At 38.8% G+C, this 24,458-nt stretch overlaps 1 protein-coding gene across 1 annotated transcript in view; it reads left to right on the forward strand.

Moving 5' to 3' along the window:
* LOC145996464 (uncharacterized) overlaps positions 1 to 2,834 on the forward strand; it is a 28,498-nt gene extending 25,664 nt beyond the window's left edge. Inside the window, exon 5 of the mRNA XM_083132954.1 lies at positions 1,264 to 2,834. Coding sequence (XP_082989080.1) covers positions 1,264 to 2,254 — 991 coding nt within the window. The 3' untranslated portion in view covers positions 2,255 to 2,834. The remainder of the gene's footprint in view (positions 1 to 1,263) is intronic.
* The last annotated feature ends 21,624 nt before the right edge of the window (positions 2,835 to 24,458 follow it).

The raw sequence follows: 24,458 nt of genomic DNA on the forward strand, positions 1-24,458 counted from the left end.
AAATGTATAGTAGTGTCCGAACCACTATGTTCTTCCTCCGGCGATTGAACTCTAGACCTCTCGCTTGGCGACTTCCTTACCTCTACGCCAGGCGGTACTGCCTCTGCCCATCACGAGGTATACTCGGGTTTAATTCCAGGCTGGGTGATTTAGGATTAGAAATTCTCCAGTAATGTTACACCAAGAAGCGGTTCTGGGGTTCACCCAGCCTCTAATGAATTGGTACCTGGGGAAACCCAGGTGATAAAGGCGACTGTAGAGTGATGCTGATTACACCACCTCCTGCAATGGTTGAGATTGTGCATGTGGTGGGGGGGTGCTCTATATTCACATTCTCCCACGTTTAGGGTAGCTTTATGTTGACGACAAGGATAAATTAATAAAAGAACAAACGAATGTCTTACCAATGATTCGAACACAGAAGCCTTGGCTTTGCACACAACCATAAAAGCACAGAAGTCAGATAATTTTAGAGCAAATTTAAACAATATTATCTGAAAATGTTTGCCTACTATCGAATTAAAAATTATGGATACACGATTTTGGAGTCCAATAAATAACCAATAAACCTACATGAAAACGAGCTACATCAAAATTTAGCTTATTCAATTCTGGTAACCAATTTTGTTTTTCCGAATATGCCTTCGATTTTTTGTCGTCCTGAGAACAAAAGAGTGCTGGTTTATTGGTGTTTTACAAACGATCGCTCTGAAATTCTGTAAATGAAAAAAACAAAAAAAAACTTTGTGGTCTGATCGTGATGAAATTTCAATACAGTTCAGATAGAAAGTTTTTAAGTACAATTCTTAATTTTCAAATTTTCTATATTGGCCAAAAAAACAACAGAAAAAACAAACAAACAGTGTTTTAAATTTTGTGAAACATCGTTTTCTTATTAAATTAGGCACACACAGGAGATGCACTACGTAGAACTGTTATTGAAAAATGCAGGCTCGACCAGGACTCGAACCTGAGTCTCTGGCATTCCGTGCCAGAGGCAACGTCAACGTGGCACGAAATGCCAGAGACCCGGATTCGAGTCCTAGTCGAGCTGCATTTTTCGCTAACAGTTCTACGTAGCTCCTTCTTAGGATTGGATAGTTCTTCTTAGACCTGTTTTTAAAACCCATTATCATTGTCAATTCACATTCCGAAACAGATTTTTATACAGATTGGACTCCAAACTCAAGGATCTCTAATTTTTAATCCGATAGTATATAATGTGAGAGAAATAAGACGGTAAACAGTACATTCTCTTTCCAGCGACCCGTTCCTGTTTCCAAATGTAGTTCTCCAGGAACGCTCACTGGAAGGAAGGAGAGACCATCTCGTAGAACTCCACATCAAAGAAACCTCTCGAAGATTCTCACTGGACGTCCACGACATCAGATCCATCCTGCTGACATGTCCGAACCTGTCCATCCTCCGACATCCACTCCTCGGTGCTGCCCTCGTGCGGGAACACAGCTACCACTACATGTTCGGACATGACCTCCCTCGGTACAAGCTCAAGAACATAGACATTTGGTACTGCGAGGCGTATCCGGATAACATCGCTCCGGAAACTGTTAGCGCCATGTTGGTGAGACTTTGTCCCGAGGCAGTGATACTGAAGATTGGGGCATTCTACACTCTGGCAAGTTCGGACGTGCTCCTGCCGTACATCAGTTTACCGAAAATTGAGGAACTGAGCGTTCACGCTAGTGAACAGTCTGTGGATGTCTTCTCCAGCCTGTTAGCCATTCTACAAGCTCACGGTTCCACAATCAAGTACTTGCAGTTGAACGGGTTGAAGCAGGAGCACCTGTTTCCAGCAATATCGCTGTGTCCGAAAGTGTCCATCTTGAGCTTACTGACGGTTGATGAGTATGAGGAACCTCCTCAACCATTCTCAGATGATAACGGTAACCATATGAAAGAACTTAGGTACTTGTGGGTAGACGGGGACTTGCCAACGAGCCTATGGCAGTATCTTCTCTTTCGAGACACGCTAGAAGTGGTTTCATTATCGCATGTCCAGAACCTTACCGCCGATCTGTTAGACAAGATGTCCAAAGAGAGCAAATGGACGCATCTGATTGCCTTAACTCTCAGCTTCTGCAACAATGTGAACGAAAACCATATCCTCCAATTGTTGTCTTCGAGAAACAGTCTGTGTAAAGTGCACGTTGGGGGATTAAGGAAAAGTTCTTTGGACAGACTCGACCAGTTCATACGCAGCAACAGGCTTCAAGTTCACTTCTCATGGTTCTAAGTTACTTCACGATTGTTTCTCGCGACATTCCTTGCAGAAACGCACAGTACAGGGTGTTGCTAAAGTCAAACATAACTCTGAAACCACGTGACATAGAGCAGGGCGTTTTTTTGCAAAATGTTCTACAGCCATGGGGTTCAACTTTTGGTATGATTAGGGTTGCTATATTTCATAAGTGAAAATCCGGGATATTGCTGACTGGAAGCTTGTTGGAGAGCGGGGGGGTGCTGGACCCGACAAAGTTGTGTGCATGTACATATACATTATCATATTCTATACACTTCTTAAAAGAACAACAGAAATCCACTTCGAAGTATATCATTAATCTTGCAATTACTTTTCGGTGCCATAATGAACTAAGCTGCTATCTCACAATGACGAAACTTTAATTGAGAACTGCGGACTGAACAGTGCGGGCACCCAAGCATTGACTGTTTACAGTAAACAGCTTACTATGTATTGGAAGAGATTTGAAATTCACTGCTGCTAGCAGACGGCGACGCTATCGTGAAGTCAAATATCTTTGCAGCATCTTCTTGTAACTCTCTAACTCTTGTATTATCGAGAAGAAGCGGGCCAATGTACAGTCAGATTGTTTAGTAAAATGAGCATTTTAATATTAAAAAAAAGGTAAAGTGCTCCCCTGTGCATAGCACCACGCCATAAAGGCGTATAGGGGGTGTGGGGGTAACGCATTTTAATATTACGCATTTAACTATAAATAAAGTTGAGGAACGTATAGTCTTAATCATTTCTTCTTTCCCATCCAATTCCAGACAATTTGCGCATCCAGAAGAAACTATTCAGGACACCAGCACAAATTATATCATTCCAGGATTGTCCCGGAACAGGAATGAACAGTCCACCTTTTGAGGTGCCCAACATAATCTTGCACTGCATGAAAACAATTTGGTTAGAACTAGTGGAGACATTTCAAACTAACCACAGATTATACAGTGAAGAAACTGAAGAGCTTGCTGAAATATTGCTCTTCTACTAGTAAATTATAAAGACTGTAAAGTTTCTACAATTAGTGATTACAATTCCACATGTCAAGCTGCTTAGTACTGATACTTTTAAATCCGTCTTAAGTCAAATAACCAGTTTCTTATCGCAGAAATTCCGAAACTGCAGTTTCCATCTAACGGAAATATGATATTGGTCACAATAAAAGGTACATAGTAGAAAAATAAAAGTACATTTATCAACAAGTAAAATATTTTTCCGTAGTATTTAGAACATTCTGTAAGTAATTCCGATGTTCCTGCCCTCTGTTGAGTAACTTTGTTGTCTTTAATGACCTCTTTCTGCACTGATATTGTTTCTGATTTACTGTGCTCTCTTCTAGTCGGTAGGATTTAAATGAAATTGTATTTATTTATGATCAAGTGCTTCCTGATATTACCGGTGCCTGGTTGTAACAATCCCACTAACTTTCAAGGAATAGTTACAACCAGTGACACAGTAACAGAGAGTAAAGGCATTGCACTCCTGAAAATTTTGAGAAGGGGGTTACCGTAACCGTTACTCCTATGATTCGAATAGTACCCCTTGTATTCCACAATAAATTGACAAAAGCGGGATGTTGCGTTTTTAATAGCTAAAACAAAAAAAAAGAAGTTAATTTTCTGTTTACACTATCTCCATATCCAATGAATCAAGACCACAGTGAATCAATTGTAAAGGTAATCACATTACTTGATCTGTGCTCTTTGAAAATTTTATAAGGGGGTAAAACGGTTTAAAGTGCATGCCAAACAGTGATGTGCGTCTACGCGTAAACAACGATAATCTACATTCTACACGAAGACTATTTTATATACGTAATGACGTAATCTATGTAAATAACATGGCGAAAGGTGATAACTTAGCAAAGGACGCCGTGAAAGTAAGGGAAAATGATACTGAGTATCAGTTGCTGATATGTGAGGAAAACTTTTCATGCTCTTCCTTCCAAATTCGAAAAATTTCTTATATAGGAAAAAAACCTAAGATAGGAAATGTTCTAGTGTTTTATGGGGAAAAGACTAATTTTGCTTCACGACTGCCATCTGTTGTTTTTTTGCATACTATATATCTTCTTCAATAGTTGAAAATGTCACTTTCCTTTCACGAAAGCCTTGAAAATTAATTTCAATGCACTTTAGATTATCTACGTAGTCTATGTAAACTACAACCCAATGTAATCTACGCGTAGATTACGTGTAGATAACGCATGTAGACGTAAACTTATAGTGTACGGCACATCACTGGTGCCAAACAATGAAAGGAAGCCTAGAGTCGGATTAAAAATTATAAATACTTGAGTTTGGACTTGAACATTGATTCGCATTGATAGCCCGCAGTTTCTACGGTTCTACGGACATCGCTATGTGCGTTGTTGCCACGTTTCACGTACATATTTACTCCGTTGAATAAAAATCTGTATCAAATCGGTTTCGCAATGTGAATTGACAATGAAAATGAATTTGAAAAACAGATGCAAAGAGTTTCAAAGCAAGACCATATATTTGTGGGACTACCTAATACTTAGAGATAAAAAGTTGTTTCGCAAAATTGATAAGAACGCTATTTTGACAATTATTTTAAAAAATAAAATTAACCTAAAATTTCATCATCCGTTTTGTATTTATAGGATTTCGGAGAGAGCAATCGCTTGCGAAACTAAAAAAGACTACTTTTCTTTTGTTCTAACCACGATAAAAAATAGAAGGCATACTAGAAAAACATTGGTTAGCATAGATTAACGCAGAATCGAATAAGCTAAATTTTGATGTAACTCGTTTTTATGCAGGTTTACTGGTTTATTTTAAATTAACAAATTCTGTTACTGTCGTACAGCATTGTTTTAGAACAAAATATGACAAACAACCACCCACAATGCAGTCCACCTATGATTGGAACAAGAAATTTGAGGCAACTGGTTGTCTGGGCAAGGGAAAAAGTTCTGAGACTAGACTATCACATTGACATCTGTCGTGTTACAAAAGGATCACACATAAAACATTTGTAACTTAGTTATGTAAACTTCAGGACATACTCAACAAACCATGCATTTCATTCATGTTATTTAAACTATTTTTTTTAAAAAAAACTTTGAATCTGTCTGCAACTTTTAGGATCACCCTGTAATGGAAGAGTAAAGGTAGGGAAACAGAAAAACGTGGTCAAGAACAGAGCGAGTAAGGACCTAAGCCAAGCGTCAGGTTAACCTTGCAGCAGGTTTTATGTATCAATCCGCGCGGGAACTGAGCACAGAATCTTCCGTGCCAGTCTTGCCTCAACCGCCGAGCTGCTTACGTCGCAGACACTGAGAAAATCTACAGTATTGCCAACCGCACAACACATCAAAACCCGCATGCATGTCAAGCGGAATATATTTGTGTTTCTTTTTGTCTCCTGAAACATAACATTTTAGAAGTACTTTCGGCGCATAAATTATTTTAAAAAATGTGTCATTACTTAATATAAATGCGAAATATCTTCGAAACATGAGAGTATTTTTCCCAGGGGGGCAAACAAGTCACATTTCCCCCTAAAGAGTGTAGTTCCCTAATAACATTGCTTAAATTTGAATTTATTGTGTTAATGCAATAATTAACATATTATTGTGGCTAAAATGAAATTATATGTGTGAAATACATAATTTTTGGTTGACTTTCATTTTCCAGGGAGGGAACGGCCCCCTTGCCCCTCCTTCCGGACGCCCATGAGCATGTGTGTATATTTCGAGCACGCAAAAATAAAAATAAACAAAGATATAAGTAAACAACGACAGGCCCTCTTGAATTTAATGACAAATTATTGTTTTTGGTTTATAAAAAAATACGTTTATGAAAACCTTTGTTACTGTAAGACTCACGCACTTCAAGTTATACCAGCAAAAAAAAGTATGATTTGTTATTGTGGATATATACAATCAGGTGCATTGTCTGCTGCTATTATTCTGGTTACAATTTATGAATCACTTCACTAAACCAGGATTCAAATCTTGGTCTGTCCATTTCTTGCTAATCATCCATCCCTTTCCTTGCACGGAACAGTAAATATATGCGCCTTCAACAAAGACGTCATTGCCGTCAGTAGGTGAAACAATAAGCCTCCCCCTTCCCCTCTCCCTTTCTCGTCGGTTTCTTCAGCCCTGGCGGTGGTTTTGCATGGTGATATATATATATAATAAAAAAAATCAATATAACGCCCACGCCCCTCCCAGAGTTAAAGCACGTCTGGTCCAAATAATAAACATGTTTCTTCTCACGGTGATATCTTTTAATACCGGGGACATTCTTTTGTAGTCAAACCACAAACAATCGTTTCCTCTTCCTAAACTCAAACCGCAAATCATTCAACACCCGGGATACAGTTCGTGCGCCCATTGACGGCAAATCACCTCACGGCCTGTTTTACTTTGATCTTGTTTCCGTAAGGAGGATTATGCATTTTAAACAACTTGCTTGATTTGAAGAGCTTTTCCCTTCGGATGAAGCCCACAATAACACTCGCTGAACAGGAAACCTTGCTTGATTCAGCTATTCTCGCCGCTGTATAGCACGATTATTAATCACAATAAACATAGGGTTAAAATAGTGGGATGTGCAACACTGGTTTCACGGATTCCACGCGCTCTGCAACGTATTCAGTCTTGCTCGACTCGCACTTGGGCTTCAGGGGTTCCTGAGCTCAATACAAACTCCAGTTGGCGAATCTGCGGATCCAAGTTCGTCTGCACAGTGATTGCAACCGATCAAGTCCACACCTGCTAATGGATGTATTATTTTGTCTGTATTTTACAAATCAAATAACTGTGTTCTTGCAAGTATGCAGTTGTGTCGGAATAGAACCCGTCTCAGTGGAACTATATTCTTGCGCGCACGTTTGGATCTACATATGCGAAAACCTGCTGCAAGGTTAACCTGACGCTTGGCTTAGAAAGATAAATAAAAATTTAGAAAAGTGGATCGATAATTGGGAAGAAGTTAGAAGAGAAGAAGAACAGCAAATATTGTAGTTTTACTTCACTTTTTGTCACTTTTGGTCAATCGCGACGATGAGGATAAATACGATGATATTAATAATGAATACAAAGAACACCCATACCAGCACAAGTACTGGAACTTGGGAATTTCAGTGAAGAGACGGACAGTTGGCAACTTTACTCAAAAAGGAGGAGAGAGGGAAGGGCTACAAATAAGGCAAGGAATAAATAATAACTGAGCATTTTTTACTTATTGAACCTCATGACTAGGGCTAGGAGTTTGATGCAAATGCATCTTTTTTTTGTAAGGCAGAAACATTGCATAAGTAGATACGAACTTGTTTTACACGTAAGTGAATAAATTGGGATGCCTTTGTTAGGGCATTTTTTGACCCTTTTTTGATTAAAGGTCATTTTTTAAACCTTTCGAACAATTTAAGTCATTTTTCGGCCATTTAAAAGTCATATTATGCATTTTTCTACATTTTGGTAAAAGAAGGGGCATTTTACATGCAAATGTAACCCTTTGAAGGAGAGAGATTCCCGACTCTCATCTCATTGCCTTCAGCTCAGTTCTGAACGAGTGTGTATGAAGAAACAAAGAAATTCTGTGCAGTATTGTTGATACAAGCTGTTGTGTAACAATTCAGCTGAAACAATGTGATTTCCCCCTCTATCAGTAAATATATTGTCGCCGAACGGATTATTGTTAAAAAAACAAGGGTTACAAAGTTTTGTGCTCTGTATCGGACATTTTGTCAGGGAAGCACTCCATGCACTCAATGGAATTGAAAGTTACTTAACAGCTTGTAATATTGTTCATTTCAAGTACGCTCCTCTTGTGTCGATGGAAGTAGAGAGAAATTTTTCCATGTACAAGGCTCTCTTGTCCGACAACCGACAATCATTCGCTTTTGAAAATTTGCATTTGATTTCCTTAACTCAGTACTTAAAGTGTAAAAGATGACAAAAAGTGAACTTTCTTACTTGTACTACCATACGCAATGAACATGTGATAGATGCTGTAACGTTAATTTCTAATTTGAATTTATGTTGGTAGTTTATAAATTTATTCTACAAATCTTTCAGCATTTTTAGGTAATTTTTCTAAGTTTATAGGGCATTTTCGTGCATGTATTAGGTCAAATGCATTTTTTAAAGGTCATTTTTTGAAATTTTAAGGTTATCAAAATCCTAGCTCTACATGACCCTTCCTATAGACCCCAAAAGAAATTGGCCCTTCTCCATCTTTTCCAATTCTTGCATTCTTGACCCCTCGTCACTGTTTTTTTAATATATATTTCAATGGTAGTATTAACTTTTAGGGCTCACGCGTACCTAAATGGTTAACGCTCCCGCCTATGGTGCGAGCCATCCCGGGTTCGATTCTCTGTGGTAAGCACAGAAATTTCGGTGTTGACCTAGTATTGCGAGCACAATTCAGGGGCTAATTGACAAGAAGTAGAGGGCGCCGGTCTCAAATGCTAGAAAACAGCTGCGATGGGACTAGATGAGCCGACCACGCGTCACCCAATGAAAAAGCGGCTCTGGCAAATCTTAGAGGCAGGGTTGTTAAAAGTCCGGGAATTTTAAATAGATCCAATTCCGGTCCAGGAGAGAAAATCAGCAAGCGTAAATGGGTTCTTGACCGTAAAGAACCATTTCATCTGTAAAGTATTTCAATTCGGTCCAGGAACCTTTTCTCAATGAAACAATACGAAACTTGGACCGAATTTAAATTGTGCGAGGAAAAACTTTCCGGTCCGCATCGGAACCCATTAGAACTTGTGGGTTCTCGGACCTCTAACAATCCTGCTTAGAGGGCTTTTGAGCATGGAGTTTATATATATATATATATATATATATATATATATATATATATATATATATATATATATAAACTTTTAGTGCCATCTACACCGAACACATTCGACTTTGCGAAACGGCCGAGCAACTCTACTTTCCACGTTGATGCGTGCAGAGGAGAAGGCGTTTCAGCGAACCAATTTCAATTCTCTCCAGAGCTTACCTCATCTGCAGCAACACGGTGAATATATTAACCCTGAGCTCCTGTATGATGCTGCATCTTTAAAATTGGGTCACGAAGGCAGAGCCGTAAAACAGATTCATATCCTGTTAAGGAAAATGTAAATAAAGTGCGAGAGCTTAACCGTGTCTCAACTTACTGGTTGCTTCTGCGTGGGTAAAGATTCAATTTCCCAGAATACCTTTCGGCGCTGCGTGGGCGACTCAACCTACTCTTGAAAGCTAAATTTCCATAACACAAGCTGTTATTTCTCTTAGGAGGTACAGCAAAATCTCGTTAATCCGGACACCGATAAGTCGGACTTCGCTCAATTCGGAGGACAGGAAAAAAAGCAGAATGCAAGGTTTTAAATGTGGCTAGAAGCACTGCATTGTCATATTGCTTTACATTTTACTGTACTGTATAGTGTATTTAGGTCTATATCCTTTAAATACACCATAATAAACGTGGTTTGTTGCTGTAAACGGAGATATAATGCACTTTCTACTGTTCTTTTAGGTTATTTCAGTTAATTCGGACTTTCGTTAAACCGGTCGACTTATCCCCCATTAGTCCGGATTAACGAGGTTTTACTGTATTCATTTTGATATTGTGCTTGTGTATTGCCTCTTGTTTTTCTATGTCCTCCTCACTGTTTTTCTTTCTGTCTTATCTTTCTTTCTCTCCTATTTCCCGCCGTTTCCTTATTGGTATTCTTTCCTTTCTTTATCTCACCTTCTCTCTCTATCTATCTTCCTTTCCCATCTCTTTATCTCCCTTCTCTCTTTCTTTTTTCGTTTCACTTTCTTTATCTTTCCTTTTCTCTTTATCTTTCACTCTCTCTCTCTCTCTCTCTCTCTTTCGCTCTCTCTCTTATTCTTTCAATGCTATTCTATCTCTTCTTTCTTGCATTATTTCTCTCTCTTCATCTTCTTCTTCTATCATTTTCTTACTTCCTCTTTCTCTCTCTTCTTGCAGGTCCCCGTGGTGGAGTGGTGAGTACAGTCAGAGAAAAAATTACCTGGGCCACTGGACGTAGAATTTCGTAACGTCTTAAAGCCTGTTGTTTATGCAACCCAAATAACAAAATATTCGCTTAAGTTTGCCTGGTGATTCTGAGTTCTCGGGAAGGATTGAGCTTTGATAGTATGAGTCACATGACTCGTGCCCCAGCCACAACAAATAGCTGGGTGCTACGAGGCCTCCAGAAGAAAATTTCAGGAACTGGTTGCTTGACAAGAGCTACTCGTAAGGAAATAATATTCTTTCGAGTGATATTAGAGTCATTGTCAAGAAGGTTCGCTGAAATTATGGTTCTCATCACAGACCATATGCCACACGTTAATTAATGGTTTAAGTCCAGTTCATGCACTGGACCTACAGATTAAAGTGGGATCTGAACCAAATGCCTCTCTATTTGGTATTGAATTCGGAAGCCTTTCATTACATGGCGAAGACGTTACCACTACGACATCAGAGAGGCATTGGAACCCCTAGAGAAAGAGATAAGCGAAAATTGCTACGTGACAAACCATATTTGCCGTAAATTTTAAAAATAAGACAATATTTTGTACTGACAGTTTCGAACCGTGGGAGAGGCATATATTTTTTTGTACCATCGTCCATTTCACGAGTTTATAATTCTTCCTCACCGACACGAGTAACGCGAGTGGTAGAAGAAAAGCGAAGTAAAATAACTGAAACAGAAATAAAAGGAAAAAGCGAAATAAATTTTATTCATAATATTCTGCAGTCACTTGAGTTGTATTCACGGGATGCTAACTTTAAAGAAAGCCGTGGTCTCTTCCTTGTCTTTTTCGCTTCCTTTGTGCTCTTGCTTTCCCCTGTCACGATTGGTCTAAAACTAATTAATGCGACGTTAATTAAACAATCCAAACAACGAAACAATGCACAATCAACGGCACAAAACAACATTCCAAATGTTTTCTAATCGGAAAACAATTGAGATGCTGTAAAATGACGAAAGATGCAGTAATAATGTGGGAATTTGGTACCGTATAGAATTAAATCGGTGGAGATGTTCAATTTGATTGGATGTTTGTTATTTAGATTTGCTATTCTTTCACTTTTGGCAAATAGCGACGATGAAGATGAGTGATGCTATGATGAAATTGATGAAGGGACACTTACCAAGGACACCCATGCCCAAGTCGAGATTCTAACCAGGGACCCATGGCATCGTAGCGCGCTGTGCTAACCACTTCTCCATGGAGTGGACATTATAGCATATTTTGTGTGCTCAATTGGGATCAATCAATGGAATGAATAGGCATATTATATGATTAATAAATTCATATCATAATACCACGTCATATTATTTGGCACGAAGTAACATCAGAGACATTGAATCTTGCATTTTTGCCTTTCAACTAATTCTTTGAATTCAGGTTAAACACAACAATAAGATAAATTATGAAGCAAATGATAGTGAATGTGGGATATTATTACGAATTACCTGACAGAAACAACATTAAGCAGGGTCGGTGGTCAAGCTCATTAAGTGATTGACATTCGATATCGTCGCCAAAGTTCCCGGGTTTGAGTACCGTCCTTGTCGGGGGTGTTTGACTATTTCGTCATCAATTTCATGTAATGGTCACTCATCCTTATCGTCGCGATCATCGAACAGGGAATAAAAATTATAAAAATAAATACGATGGAAGAGTACTTATTTCATCTCTCACGAAATCTCCTACAAAACCGGAATAAATGAAATACATGTATATTCATTCACATACATTTTCGATTTCTATATTTAACTAATCGAGACCGAGAACGGGAGAGCAATTTTCAATTCGACATACCGAGAGACGGAGACACTGTCAAGTCTCGTTTCTTCTTGGCACCTCCGTAATCGAGTTGTTCTGTTTCTCATTGGCTTTGTATTGGCAATTATTGTCATTATTTTTCCCCTGCAGGTAAACCATAACGATGAATTATGATGAAATGAAGCTGATAAAAGGGCAAGAACAAGAAAGTCATGCCTGTTCGTGACTCCAACCCAGAACCTTATGTAACGAAATTTGAAATTCTGGAGAAGGCGTCCGTGTTTCGCTTGGTTTTCTCTTTCCTCTACTTCTCTTATATTATCATACATGTATAATAAAAATGGATCTGATACGATATGTTGCGATTCATAATTGTGCTGGTTAGATGCTACAGATGTGAACTCCAACCTGCAATATATTCCCTTTTGTTTTGTACGTGGTTGAACATGAAATTTTCTTACACTGTGACAATTTCTTTCTTTGTTTTGGTTTGGTGCACAGATATGGTAATCTGGACTGGACCTTCAGTTTAAAGTGGGATACTAACCACTACGTGCATCCACCGTGTATCAAACCCGGGATCCCCTGATTACAAGGCGACGACGTTATCACTACGCCATCGAGGAGGCCCCTTGACAAAATGTTATTCACCCGATCTCTACCATAATTTATTTCAGCATTTACATTTTCGTTTTCTTCTTCTTTTTTCCTTCTGTTAACTACTCTTATACAACTCTTTTTGCGTCTTCGAATTTCTTTTTGTTTCAGGAAAAAATAATACATGCAGGCTGTATAAAAATTCCCCCGTTCAAATAGATAAAACGTTCATTCTCGATAACTAATTTACATGTTTATCACTAACGTAACCATTTATTTATTTATTTATTTATTGAAATTTCCAGTACAGCAGAAGCCATTTTAAACCGGAAAGAAACAACAGTAAAACAGTACACTAGTGTTAAAATGAACACACGAAACAAGATAAAATAAAATAAAAATAAAAACAAAAAATAAATATAAACATTAACAAGTCGAGACAGTTCCAAGGTAAACAGATGTGTTTCACAAAAGCATTACTTATATACAATTTTTTTTATGTTGGTGATAAAAGATGGATATGAACTGAATATATCGGTTTGGTTTGAGATGACATTGAACTGATTTGGTAGCCTTTGAAATAGTGAACGTTGAATGAGTGAGAGTCTTGGAGTTGCAGTGTGAAAAGTTTCCTTGCTCCGTGTTTTGTGTCTAGGCACTCTGAGGGAGAGTTCGTGGAGTGGGATGCTGCATCTTAGGTTTCCATTAATTATCTTATGTAGTAATTTCATATCTGCAACGTATCTACGTGATTCTGGAGTATTTATGTTTAAGTTTATAAGCAGATTTCTCTTAGGTAGGTGTCTCAGGGCCGGCACTCTATATCGAACGATGGAGAGGAAAAAGGTTAGTACACGCTCCATCTTGGAGGTATGAGAAGGGGCAGCCATGTTCCAGATGGGTGAACAGTATTCTAGAATGGGGGACACAAAAGTTTTGAAGTAAATGGAAAGTGCTTTCGGGTTATGGATTTCGGTGAATCTGTAAAGTAAGCCTAGCATACGCATTGTCTTTTTTGTGATGGTTGATATGTGATTATCGAAAGTTAGTTTAGATTCTATGAGGATACCTAGATCTCGGTGTTGTGCTTCTTTTGCTAGAGGGAGGTCGGTGAGTGTATAATTTCCTTCAAGAATGTTTTGCTTCAATGAAATTGTTATGTAAGAGCATTTCGAAGGGTTTGTGGTCAGTTTACATCGCTTACACCATTCAGAGAATCTATTTATGTCATTTTGGAGAAGTTGCATGTCTGATGGCTGTTAGGAAACTATTCAAATGTTAACTGATATAACTGAAGATGAAACAATACTTACAGCCACTAACGAAATATCTATTCTTGTGTAGCCTCACAGACAACAAGTATCTGGTGAGTCATTCATTCTTACGAACTACGGGCGAAGGTCACCGAACTAAAGGGTGGTGGCAAGCAAGCAGGCGTCTGCTCTACCAAAGGCGAAGTAACGTGTTCCTGTTATCAATGGCGTACGAAATAAGGAGGAACACAGCTATCTGACGTATGTTTTGGTCCCGTCATTACACGTAGAACACTTTATCGTCATGGCCTTGAAGTTCCCTCAGGGCACTGCTACGTAAAGGCTTCTCAGCTAGAAGAATATCTTCCCCATTGAGTGGAGGAAAAGTGGGTGCGTATAGGTCCTTCAACTTTCGTATTCTTGTTCATTTCAGAACGCATGCTGTATCGTCGACTTAATCCAATCTATCCGTTGTAGGTTTTAGGTTCTGTTTCTATTCGGTTATTTCACACTGTCTTACTGCTTATGTTATTCGCGACGAATGTTCTGTATTCGATAATATGGACAATAACGGGATTGTGTTGGTTGCTTGATTTGGTGTCTTAAGTCCACTTCATGTCCTGTTAGGCTAATCGTGAATGGACCTACAGTTTAAAGGGGGACCCTAACCACTATGTTCCTCCACCGAGTTTCGAACCCGGGATCCCTTAATTACAAGGCGCCCACGATCCCACTGCGCCGTCGGGGAGTGTGTTCGAAACGAATGAATCAAATTTGAGTGATATGATATGCAACCATTGTAAGACTATTGAAAGAAACGCTATGGGAACCTGCCAGTTTTTCTACTGCAGACAGGAAACCATAAACATGGAAGAGAAGCTTATATTCTATGAAACCTTGCTAAATAATCCATAGAGGCATAGCAACGTTAAACAACCTATTATATGATACATATAGGTTTAAAAGATCGAAATACAAAGATTGTGTGCGCCTCACTGATGGCGTAGTGGTAAGGCCTTGTAATCAAGGGGTCTCAGGTACGATACCATGTGATAGAACATACTGGTCCGGATCCCACTTTAAACTGTATTCAGTTCAGATTAGTCTATCTGTGCCGGTGACTCAGTCGGTAACGCGTCTGACTACCATGCTATAGGCCCCGGGTTCGATCCCTGGCCGGTTCAAATCCGGGAACATTTCTAACGATGGAAGCGGCCCCGGCGTCGAATAACATGGGTACCTGGGGGAAACCCTGGCTTTACCCCCACACGCCCTATACGCCTTCATGGCGTAGCGCTAAGCACAGGTGAGCACTTTACCTTTTTTTTTTTTTTTTGCATAAAGTGGACTTACAACAAAATTTAAACTTGCGATAAAGATTATGATAAGGTATTAAAGAATTGGGTCTAACACATTTTATATTGTTTACCAATGACATTGTTAACTAATATTCCTAATTTCATTTTCAAGATGAAATCGGCTACGAAATAAAAGGAGTGGGTTCATATTTCTGTTACGAAATTCCACTTTTGTAGTAGACGTTTGCCACACTAAGATGTGACATAATAAACAAATCTGAGACACTTTCAAAGTATTAAATTGCTCTCTACGTATTTGGGAACAATCTTTCAAATATAATACTTTTTTTGGACGCGTCAAATCATAGTATTTAATTCCTGTTTTAGCAGCTTTAAGAAACCTGATTTGGGGGGGGGGTTACAAATGCCCTTTCTGCCCCTGTCAAGTTACGCCTATGACGAACAGGAATTCAAAGTAAAAGACTGTCCCGACTAAATCGGGAGACACGTCTGATAGATTTACAATTGGGAAAATCATAATTAAGCGTGTAGTTGAAAACAACCTATTTTCATATATTGCATGCAGCTCTACTTTTTCTGCAATGTGGATCAAGAACTGGGGACGTGGAGAAGCACAACACTCCACGTAACCAATAGCCACGTGACCCTCTTTGCTTTCCTGTCATGTTGACCTTCGCATGGAAGACATTTCTCGGTGTTAAGACAGGCAAAATCACCCGATCATCGAAGAGTGCAATATGTGTTGCCTACCCTCCTGCATTACTTGCCCCTATTCAAGCCTTATGGGGAAGAACTTTTTTCCATGACTGTACATCGCGCTACGACGTCAGGGGTCCTGGATTCGAATCCTGGTCTGGGCATGGATGTTTGTGAGTGTCCATTCATCAATTTTATCATATCATCACTCATCCCATCTTCGCAAATTAACATCTGTGACTAGATATTTTAATTAAAATAAATCAATGCGCTTTAGTTGAGAAGTGTGTTAAAGAGGGAAAGAGAAAGCAAAACAGAGAGAAAGAGGAACAATGCAAAATAGAGAAAGAGTAAGACAAATAGAGACAGGGAAGAGAAGACAGAGATAGGCAGATCGCGCTACGACGCTAGGTGTCCCGGGTTCGAATTCCGACCTGGGAATGGATTCCTTGTGTGTTCCTTAACCAATTTAATCATATCATCACTCATCCTCATCGTCACGATTAGCCAAAAGTGACAAAAATGGGAAGTAAAATAAACCAAATACATAAATCAATCAATCACGAAAACGACATTAGAAGAAATAGAAGCAATACAAGAATGAGAGAGAAGGAGAAAGGGCAACATAGGGAAACAGTTCAAGAGAGAATGAGAAATAAACAAAGGGAAAATGACAGACGAGAAAAAGGTGGATAGGAGAAAGAGAGATAAGGAAGAATGAAAACATAAAAAGAGATAGAAAACAAGAGACAGTACAAGAGAGAGAAGAGGCAAAGATTAGGAGATACGAAGAGAGTGAGAAAGAAAAGAAGCAGTAAGAAAGATAAACATAAAAAGAAAGGGACAGAGGAGGGAAGAAAAACGAAATAGAATCGAATAGGGAAAAAATTAGAGTAAAACAAAATGGTACGAAAGATGGAGAAGTGTAGAAAGGAAAAATTAACAGTTGAGGAAAAGGGAAGATGAAACGGGATAGATAGAGAAATAGAGAAGTAAAGAAAGACAGAGACTATAAGTAACTATGAGCACAGAAGCAGAGTCTATTTCGATTCATTTTCTTTTCATTTTACTTCTGCCCTGACATTTCTTCATTAATTCAATTTAGTTTTCTAGAAATCTTCATGGCGTGGTGCTAAGCACAGGGGAACACTTTACCTTTTTTTTTTACCTTTTTTCTAGAAATCCTTTCGTAATTTTTTTCCACTTGCTAAATTAAACTCACAATTTTTATTGTGCATTTTTCTCTCTTTTCCAGAAAGTGTATATTTCGCTCCTCTGCATTAAAACTTTACTCAGATTATTTCAGCAAGAAGAAAATAAACCCCAGTTGCTTACGTAAGAACGTACTCTACATGAAAAGCCTCTTTGTGGCAAACGAAGTCCAACATGCATTTTAATAACGAGAAAAGTTCAGCAAATTTAACGAACGAATAAACTGGCAACAGATGGAGACACATTAACATTCTTCAAACATTTTATGTGCTGATATTTTTAGCTTCGATTTCTGTGCACAAGAGTAAGGCAGAGAAAAGAATGCTTTGTTCCATAGAGATAAGAATTATTCATGGTTCCTGTGTAATGTGTTGCCCCCATGGCACCTCATTTCGTCTGGTTTCTCGCAAAAGTTGGCTTCTCACTCCTCTCGGAGTTTTTGAACTTAGTCTCTGTCCATATTCTGGGTAGCTTGAATTCCCGGACCACTATTTTGTTCTGGTAACAGTATGGTATAGTGAAAACACATTTCACTCGTTTATTTCCTAATTATTTACATTTGTACTTACCTGTTATGCATAGCGGAACATTTTTGAACGTGGGATTTTGCTTTTTTCACTGTAAAAAACGTAATTTTTCACATTACAAGTATTTATTGTTCGTTGCTAATTCGCTTTCGTTACACCCAATATGGCGGGCAAATCTTGACTCACGTTGTCTATCGTCAGCTGATATGCAGTGTTTCCAAACTTATTAACCGAAAAATGCCGCACAAACTATTCACAGAAGGTTTTTAAGCGAAAATTGATCCACAAACCATTCACGGAAGGTTAGGTTAGATTAGGTTCAGTTAGGTTAGGCAAACAGGAAATTAAATTGGAAACAAAAAATCACAATGCAACCTACACACGTCACCTTGTAAAACTACCGCGTGGTTGCTACACTAACAGGGGGTTACATAATCGAACGCACGGAACATTTGATTCACGTAGTCGACGGTAATGGTGGCAAGAGCCATCGTGCATCGGAGAGACATTAATGTCGAAAAATACATGATTTACCGGCGAATAAGTTGAACGAAGGGAGAAAACACTTCCACGAGCTTCCAAAAGTCTACAGAAACTCAGTTCCCTAAGTAGTTTCTCCTGTAAATTTGAAGAAATGTGTTTTGACTATACCATTCTGTTACCTTCATTCTTTATCTTGAGAATAATGGAAGACTTCTTGTGGAAAACAATGAATGTGGCACAGTTGTGAGCTTACACTGGGTGGGTTAAGGGAGTAATTTCCCCCACCAAACCAGAGATAAAGAAAAGTTATTCACTCGTTGCTTCTCTTCTTCTTATCCTTGTTCTGTCTTTTCTATTTTTCTAGGTGTTTCGACTTTTCTGTCCTAGTATTTCTTTCTCTTGTTTTCTTGTTTTTATTATGTTTACCATTTTATGTCTTATTTCTATCTTTACTCTCCACCTCTGTCTTTGTTATTCTCTCCTCTTGCTCTCTCCTTTTCTCTTTTTTACTTACTGTCATACATAACACATAGGGATTAAATTGTACAATGAATGTTTTACAAGGAACAGGTTTTCCATGAAATTGAGTGTAGAAAAATATTTAACTGTTGGTTGCGAGATTTTCACCCCAGTGGGGAAATTCGAAACTTTCCCTACCTGGTCGATAAATGGAGATTGTTTTCAATTCAGATCATCAGGATTATTAATATTTCCTTCTCAATCCGGTCCCGACCAAAAGTTTTCCGTCCCGCACATCCCCAATTAAGGAAACCAACATGATTCTAATGATTCTTGTGAAAACATTCGCTCGTTGAACATGGCAGATAATTATTATTATTATTATTGCTTTTCAAATCATAAAATTCAAATTGAATTGAAAATACTTTGGCTTTGTAACCGAGTCTCTGTGAATCACAGAAAACAATATTATTTGTAATAAAATATCGCTGCAATTTCACTACTGGAATTGCGTGAACTTTGTCCAGATATTTCAGGGATGGGGGCAAGTGCCCCCCACCCCTGCGGTCGCCCTTGCTTGACGTCAAATCAATGAAGTAGACGAGTCGGGAATTCACCGTGTAATCTACTAGACTCGCGAATGTAAAAAAGTGCACCGCACTGGACGGGATACGGTCAGTCATTATGGGCTGCTCTTGTCACTGTGAGGCACGCATTGGCAAATTAAATTCTACCCCTTCATGGATCACATTACTTTGGTTTCATACAAATGCACCGCTATTACAAAAGTTAAAATTATAACACCAATAAGCCTTGTTTCCATGATATGAAAAACTCAATATGCTGACCAAGGCAGAAATTTATTTTATTATGAAACATAAACTAAACGTAACGTTCCAACCTTCTTGCAAGGTCTTCTTCAGACACTGCACCAAGTACAAATGTAACAAGGTACAAAACAGGACGATATATATACACAAACATTACTCCCCTCCAGATATTTAAACACACGAGAGAAACAGGGCATGACATAGAGTGGGATGAGGCTAAGCAGATAGGAAGGGAGAAGAGAATGCTAGTGAGAAAATGGAAGGAGGCCAAAGAAATAGAGAAGAAAGGTGAAGAAGACACAATGAACTGGAATGGGGGACTGAAGATAAACAAAGAATGGAAGAAGGTGTTAGAAAGAGTAGAAAGGACAAGAGCGAAAGAGGAGAGAAGAAGGAAGAAGAATGAAGGAAAAAGAGCGTGAGATAAAGAGTCCAACCACATTCTAGATGGAAGAAAATATGTTTAGCCTTTTAGGTGAAAGTACAGTTGACAAGGGAAAGCCACCTGCTAGAATGTTCCAGAGCAACTTTCTAATAGTCTGGAGGGGAGTATCTTTGTATATATATATATATCGTCCTGTTTTGTACCTTGTTATATTTGTGCTTGGTGCAGAGTCTGAAGAAGACCTTGATAGAAGGTTGAAACGTTACGTTTAGTCTATGTTTTAAAATAAAATAAATTTCTGCCTTGGTCAGCATATTGAGTTTTTCAAAAATTAAAAGTACTTTCTCATGCAGACGTCCTCTTCTACAAGCATCCTTACATAGTCTCATTCATTGAGCATAAACACATTACTACTACTAGTACTATATTCACACTTTACAAGCAACAGTAAAGAAATAATAGTAATATTTAGGGTAAAGTGGGGACAGATGGCGCACATTTTCAGTCAACGCAAAAAAACTATTTATTTATTTTCAATGTACTTTACATCATTTTTCAGCCCTTGAGGAACAATAAATATGTACGATGGCTAAGTTCTGTATCACCATGTAGCAACAATATGCGCGCAAAAGAATAGTAGCCTTTAGTCATCTGTCCCACCTGGGTGGGACAGATGACGCAGCGGGAATGCGATTTGGATACAACAGTTTAGCGCCTCACATCTTCTTCAGTGGTTCCATTTTTTCACTCTTCCACACGCAGAGGATTTATCAGGATAAACTGGACGATTCCATGGAACCAACTTACGTATTTGATTCATTATTTCCTGTTTGCTGACGACGTTAACTCTTGGTACAGTTGTAGGCACTCTTTTATTTTCATTGTCGGTAATAGATTCGTTGCGGTCACAGAAACATAAGCGAAGATGAGTTCGTTACCGGGTGGAGGCACAAGTGGTTCGGATCCCACGTTTAAACTGTAGGTCCAGTCCCGATTAGCCTTCCTGTGCATAACGTGGATCTAAAACCAAAACTCAGTAAGCGAAGGTGAACATGAGCCGGTAGCCTTATATCCGGCAATTCCACAAGTTCTTGGAAAGAAATCGCCTTCACAGGTAGACTCTGGTTTGTGGAATTGTCGACTCGCTTCCCGCACTTTCATCTTCTCGTTAATCATACGCTGTGCAGCTTTCTGATGTCTTCCTCCGTCCAAATGCTAGTTCCGTTGATCTCTGGTGCGTTCTTGGCATATTTCTGCAAAAAAGTGGAAAGAGTAAAGGCTGAGATAATGCAACGAATACAACATTTGGTTTATGGGTGATAAAACAATAGTATCAGACTCCGTAGTAGATTACTGATATTGTAAACTTTCATGTAAATATAGAAAACGCCGCCATCTGTCCCACTCAACATTGCGTCATCTTACCCCACAACGTCGAGATAAATGATTTCACAAAACCTCACCAGATGGCAACACTGACCTGAATATACAAAACAATTAGGGAAGTGCAATAGACAAGCTTCCCGAAAATGCGTTTGAAAATTTCTCAATTGCTTCCTATGTTAGATCTATGATGCTTACAAAATAGTGGTAATATATTTAATTTCACTTACCAGCTATGTCCTTATGGCGTAAAAGCCTTTTAATTTCTCTGCTATCTGATGTATCGGGAACACGTATCTCATTCCTTCGTACTGTCTCTTCTTCAAAACTGTGGAAAAGTGGCTCCTTCCGGTCCGGTACCCTATTCTACACCCTCGAATTTTGATTTTTTTTTTCATTATCTAGGTTATGCGATCTTATTTGTGAATAAAAAAAATTGGAGCGCGGAAAGAAGTAATTACGACTGTACAGCCATTTAAAGTTGCGATTTTGTCGTTTCAAATTGTTGAGTCAAAATTTCCCACCGGTTCCGGGCCCCTGGGTTATTGACTTACCGCTCCCTATCGCTACCGCGGCCCCGCCTGTATCTATAGAGTCCCTTTTAAAGGCATGTTAGACATTAGCCGAAGTCACCTGCCCCCCAACACTATTTCTCACTGTTTTTCGCATTGACACGTGAAGATATTGTACCAAAAATAAAGGCTAAAATTAAACCAAAGAAGGTAACTTACCTCTTTTTACCAAGGCCAGGTATTGAATTGTGGGTCGAAGTTCAATTTGTAAGTCCAGAAATGAAGTAACTCCTACGTTGAAAGTCCTTGTTGTCCTTTTCCACAGAATAACAACCTCCATTCCCTTCCCATCATAAAAATTAGAAGTCGCAAATTATCCCATCCCACAAGTCATTTAGAAAAAACAACCCTCCCCTTTACGGCATGCAGTTGCCAAAAAAATATTATTATTTCCAATTTCTGAAGTCGCATAAATGAAATCGAATGTTTGAAATGTCCAATCCGCCAATATATCACACAAATAACATATCGCAATCGCAAATGTTCCCATTGCACAAGTCAATCATAAGAAGAAAAAGAAAAAAATCAGACGTGCGCCTGTGACATAAATCGATGATCCGAAATCTTCAGACTTGCGCTTGTGACATGAATGCATCATTCGCCATCATAAAGTTGTGAAAAACCTCTTTGACGTTACGCAAGGAATTTTAATTTCATAAAAAACGTAAGTTTCGTAGCACGCAGATCTAAAAAATTACTTTCCGCGCTATTTAGAAACATCGTTTATTATGAAGAACTAATTTTTGTAACGAAAATATTTGAAATGTGCGAAAATTCGAGGGTGTAGAAAAGGGTACCCGAGCCGCTCCTTCTATGCTAGACGCGTGAAGCACCATCTGTCAGCCAGCGCCATCTGTCCGCCCTTTACCCTACACTGAACCTTCTTTCCTCGATTCGAGTTGTCGAGCATCCACCCACTTATTAACGTCCAAACAACAACCTAAATTTTAGAAATTGTCAAATTTCAAAATGGCGCCATCTATTAGAATTGATTTATTGATTGATTGAGTTGGTGTTTATCCATTTTATGGACAGAGAGGCTAAACGGGACTGGACCTACAGTTTAAAGTGGGATCCTATGTGACTACATCGGGTATCGATGCAGGGACTCCTTGATTACAAGATGATGACGTATTAGAATTGACGTAATTACATATGAAGAGTATACTATTTTAATCCTTGCACTTCAAATGTCAAAGTACTTAATTATGCCGAACGGAATAAGATTACACAATCATACAATCTGAAATACTGAAATGTGTCTCCGTTAGGTACCGAACCCGCAAAATAGTAATCTCTTCTCCGGATTGAAGAATATTTGTACTTGTGTTATTTAGCGTCGTTTTCTTCCATTTTTGCTTAATCGCGAAGATGCGAATATAATTAGAACACAGAATACTCATGCCAAGGCCAGAACTCGAACTCGGGTACTTCGGTGACAAGATCGAAAGTCGATAACTTAACGCACCTCTCTCACTAAGCCGACCTTATTGAAGAATGAGGAATGTTATGGAATATATACAATATTTCCAGATGTGGAAGATGAGACGAACAAGAGAGGGAAGGAGAGTTTGAAAGGAAAGCGAACAGAGACAGGACAGCGAGGGGAAAGAACGACACAAAAATGAGAGACCGGGAATAAAGGATAATTAGAAAGGGAGTTTGGAGATGGTCAGATAGATTGATAAAGAGAGAGAAGGAAAGGAATATGTTCCGATGCAATCACAGAGAAAGAGAGAGATAAAGAAAGAAGAATGTTCGGATACAGAGGAAGAGAGAGAGAGGGAGAGAGAGAGAGAGAGAGAGAGAGAGAATGATTGTAAATAATGGAGAGTTCGAGTGTGGGAGAAATGCAGAGAGATTTTTAGAGATAAGATAAAAGAAAGAAGAATGATCGGATACAGAGACAGAGAAAGAGGGATTGGCAGCAAGGGAGAGTTAGGGTGCGGGAGAAAAGCAGAGAGATAGATTGATAGAGAGAGAGAGATAGAGAAAGAAAGAAAGAAAGAAAGAAGTATGTTCCGGTACAGAGAGAGAGATAAAAATAGACTAATGTTCGATTACGGAGAGAGAGAGGCAGAGAGGGGAGGGAGAGGGAGAGAGGGAGGGAAAGAGAGAGAGAGCGAGAGTAAGACAAAAGCATCTTTCTGTATATTGAGAGAGAGAGAGAGAGAGAGAGAGAGAGAGAGAGAGAGAGAGAGATCATGTTCCGATACACAGCGATGTAAAATAAACCAAATAATAGAATTGTTGTCTTAATTCCACTTTATGCATAAAAAGGCTAATCGGGACTGAACCTACAGTTTATAGTGGGATCCAAACCACTATGTTCTTCCAGTGGGTATCGAACCCGGGTCCCCTTTAATTATAAGGCAACAACGCTACCACTGCGCCAACGGGGAGGCTCTAAACTAATTAAATCAGTAAATTAACATTAAGTTGTTTGTAGTCCTTCCAAATAAAAGAAAAGTCTAAACGTGTTAGCCAAAATGAAAGATATGAATTACAAGGGAGAGAAGTTTAGAAAGAATGAAGCAGAGAAGGGATGAAAGATAGGAAGAACAGAGATGTTTATGGAGCGAGAAACAATGAAATACTGAAAAATGAGAGAGAGAGAGAAGTTTAGGAAGCAAGGAACAGAGAAAAGATGAGAGAAATGACGAAGATGGTTAGGAAGAAAGAGACAATGAAAGAATGA

The sequence above is a fragment of the Lepisma saccharinum genome, chromosome 12, assembly GCF_977018435.1.
Source record: "Lepisma saccharinum chromosome 12, izLepSacc3.1, whole genome shotgun sequence".
Taxonomy (NCBI): domain Eukaryota; kingdom Metazoa; phylum Arthropoda; class Insecta; order Zygentoma; family Lepismatidae; genus Lepisma; species Lepisma saccharinum.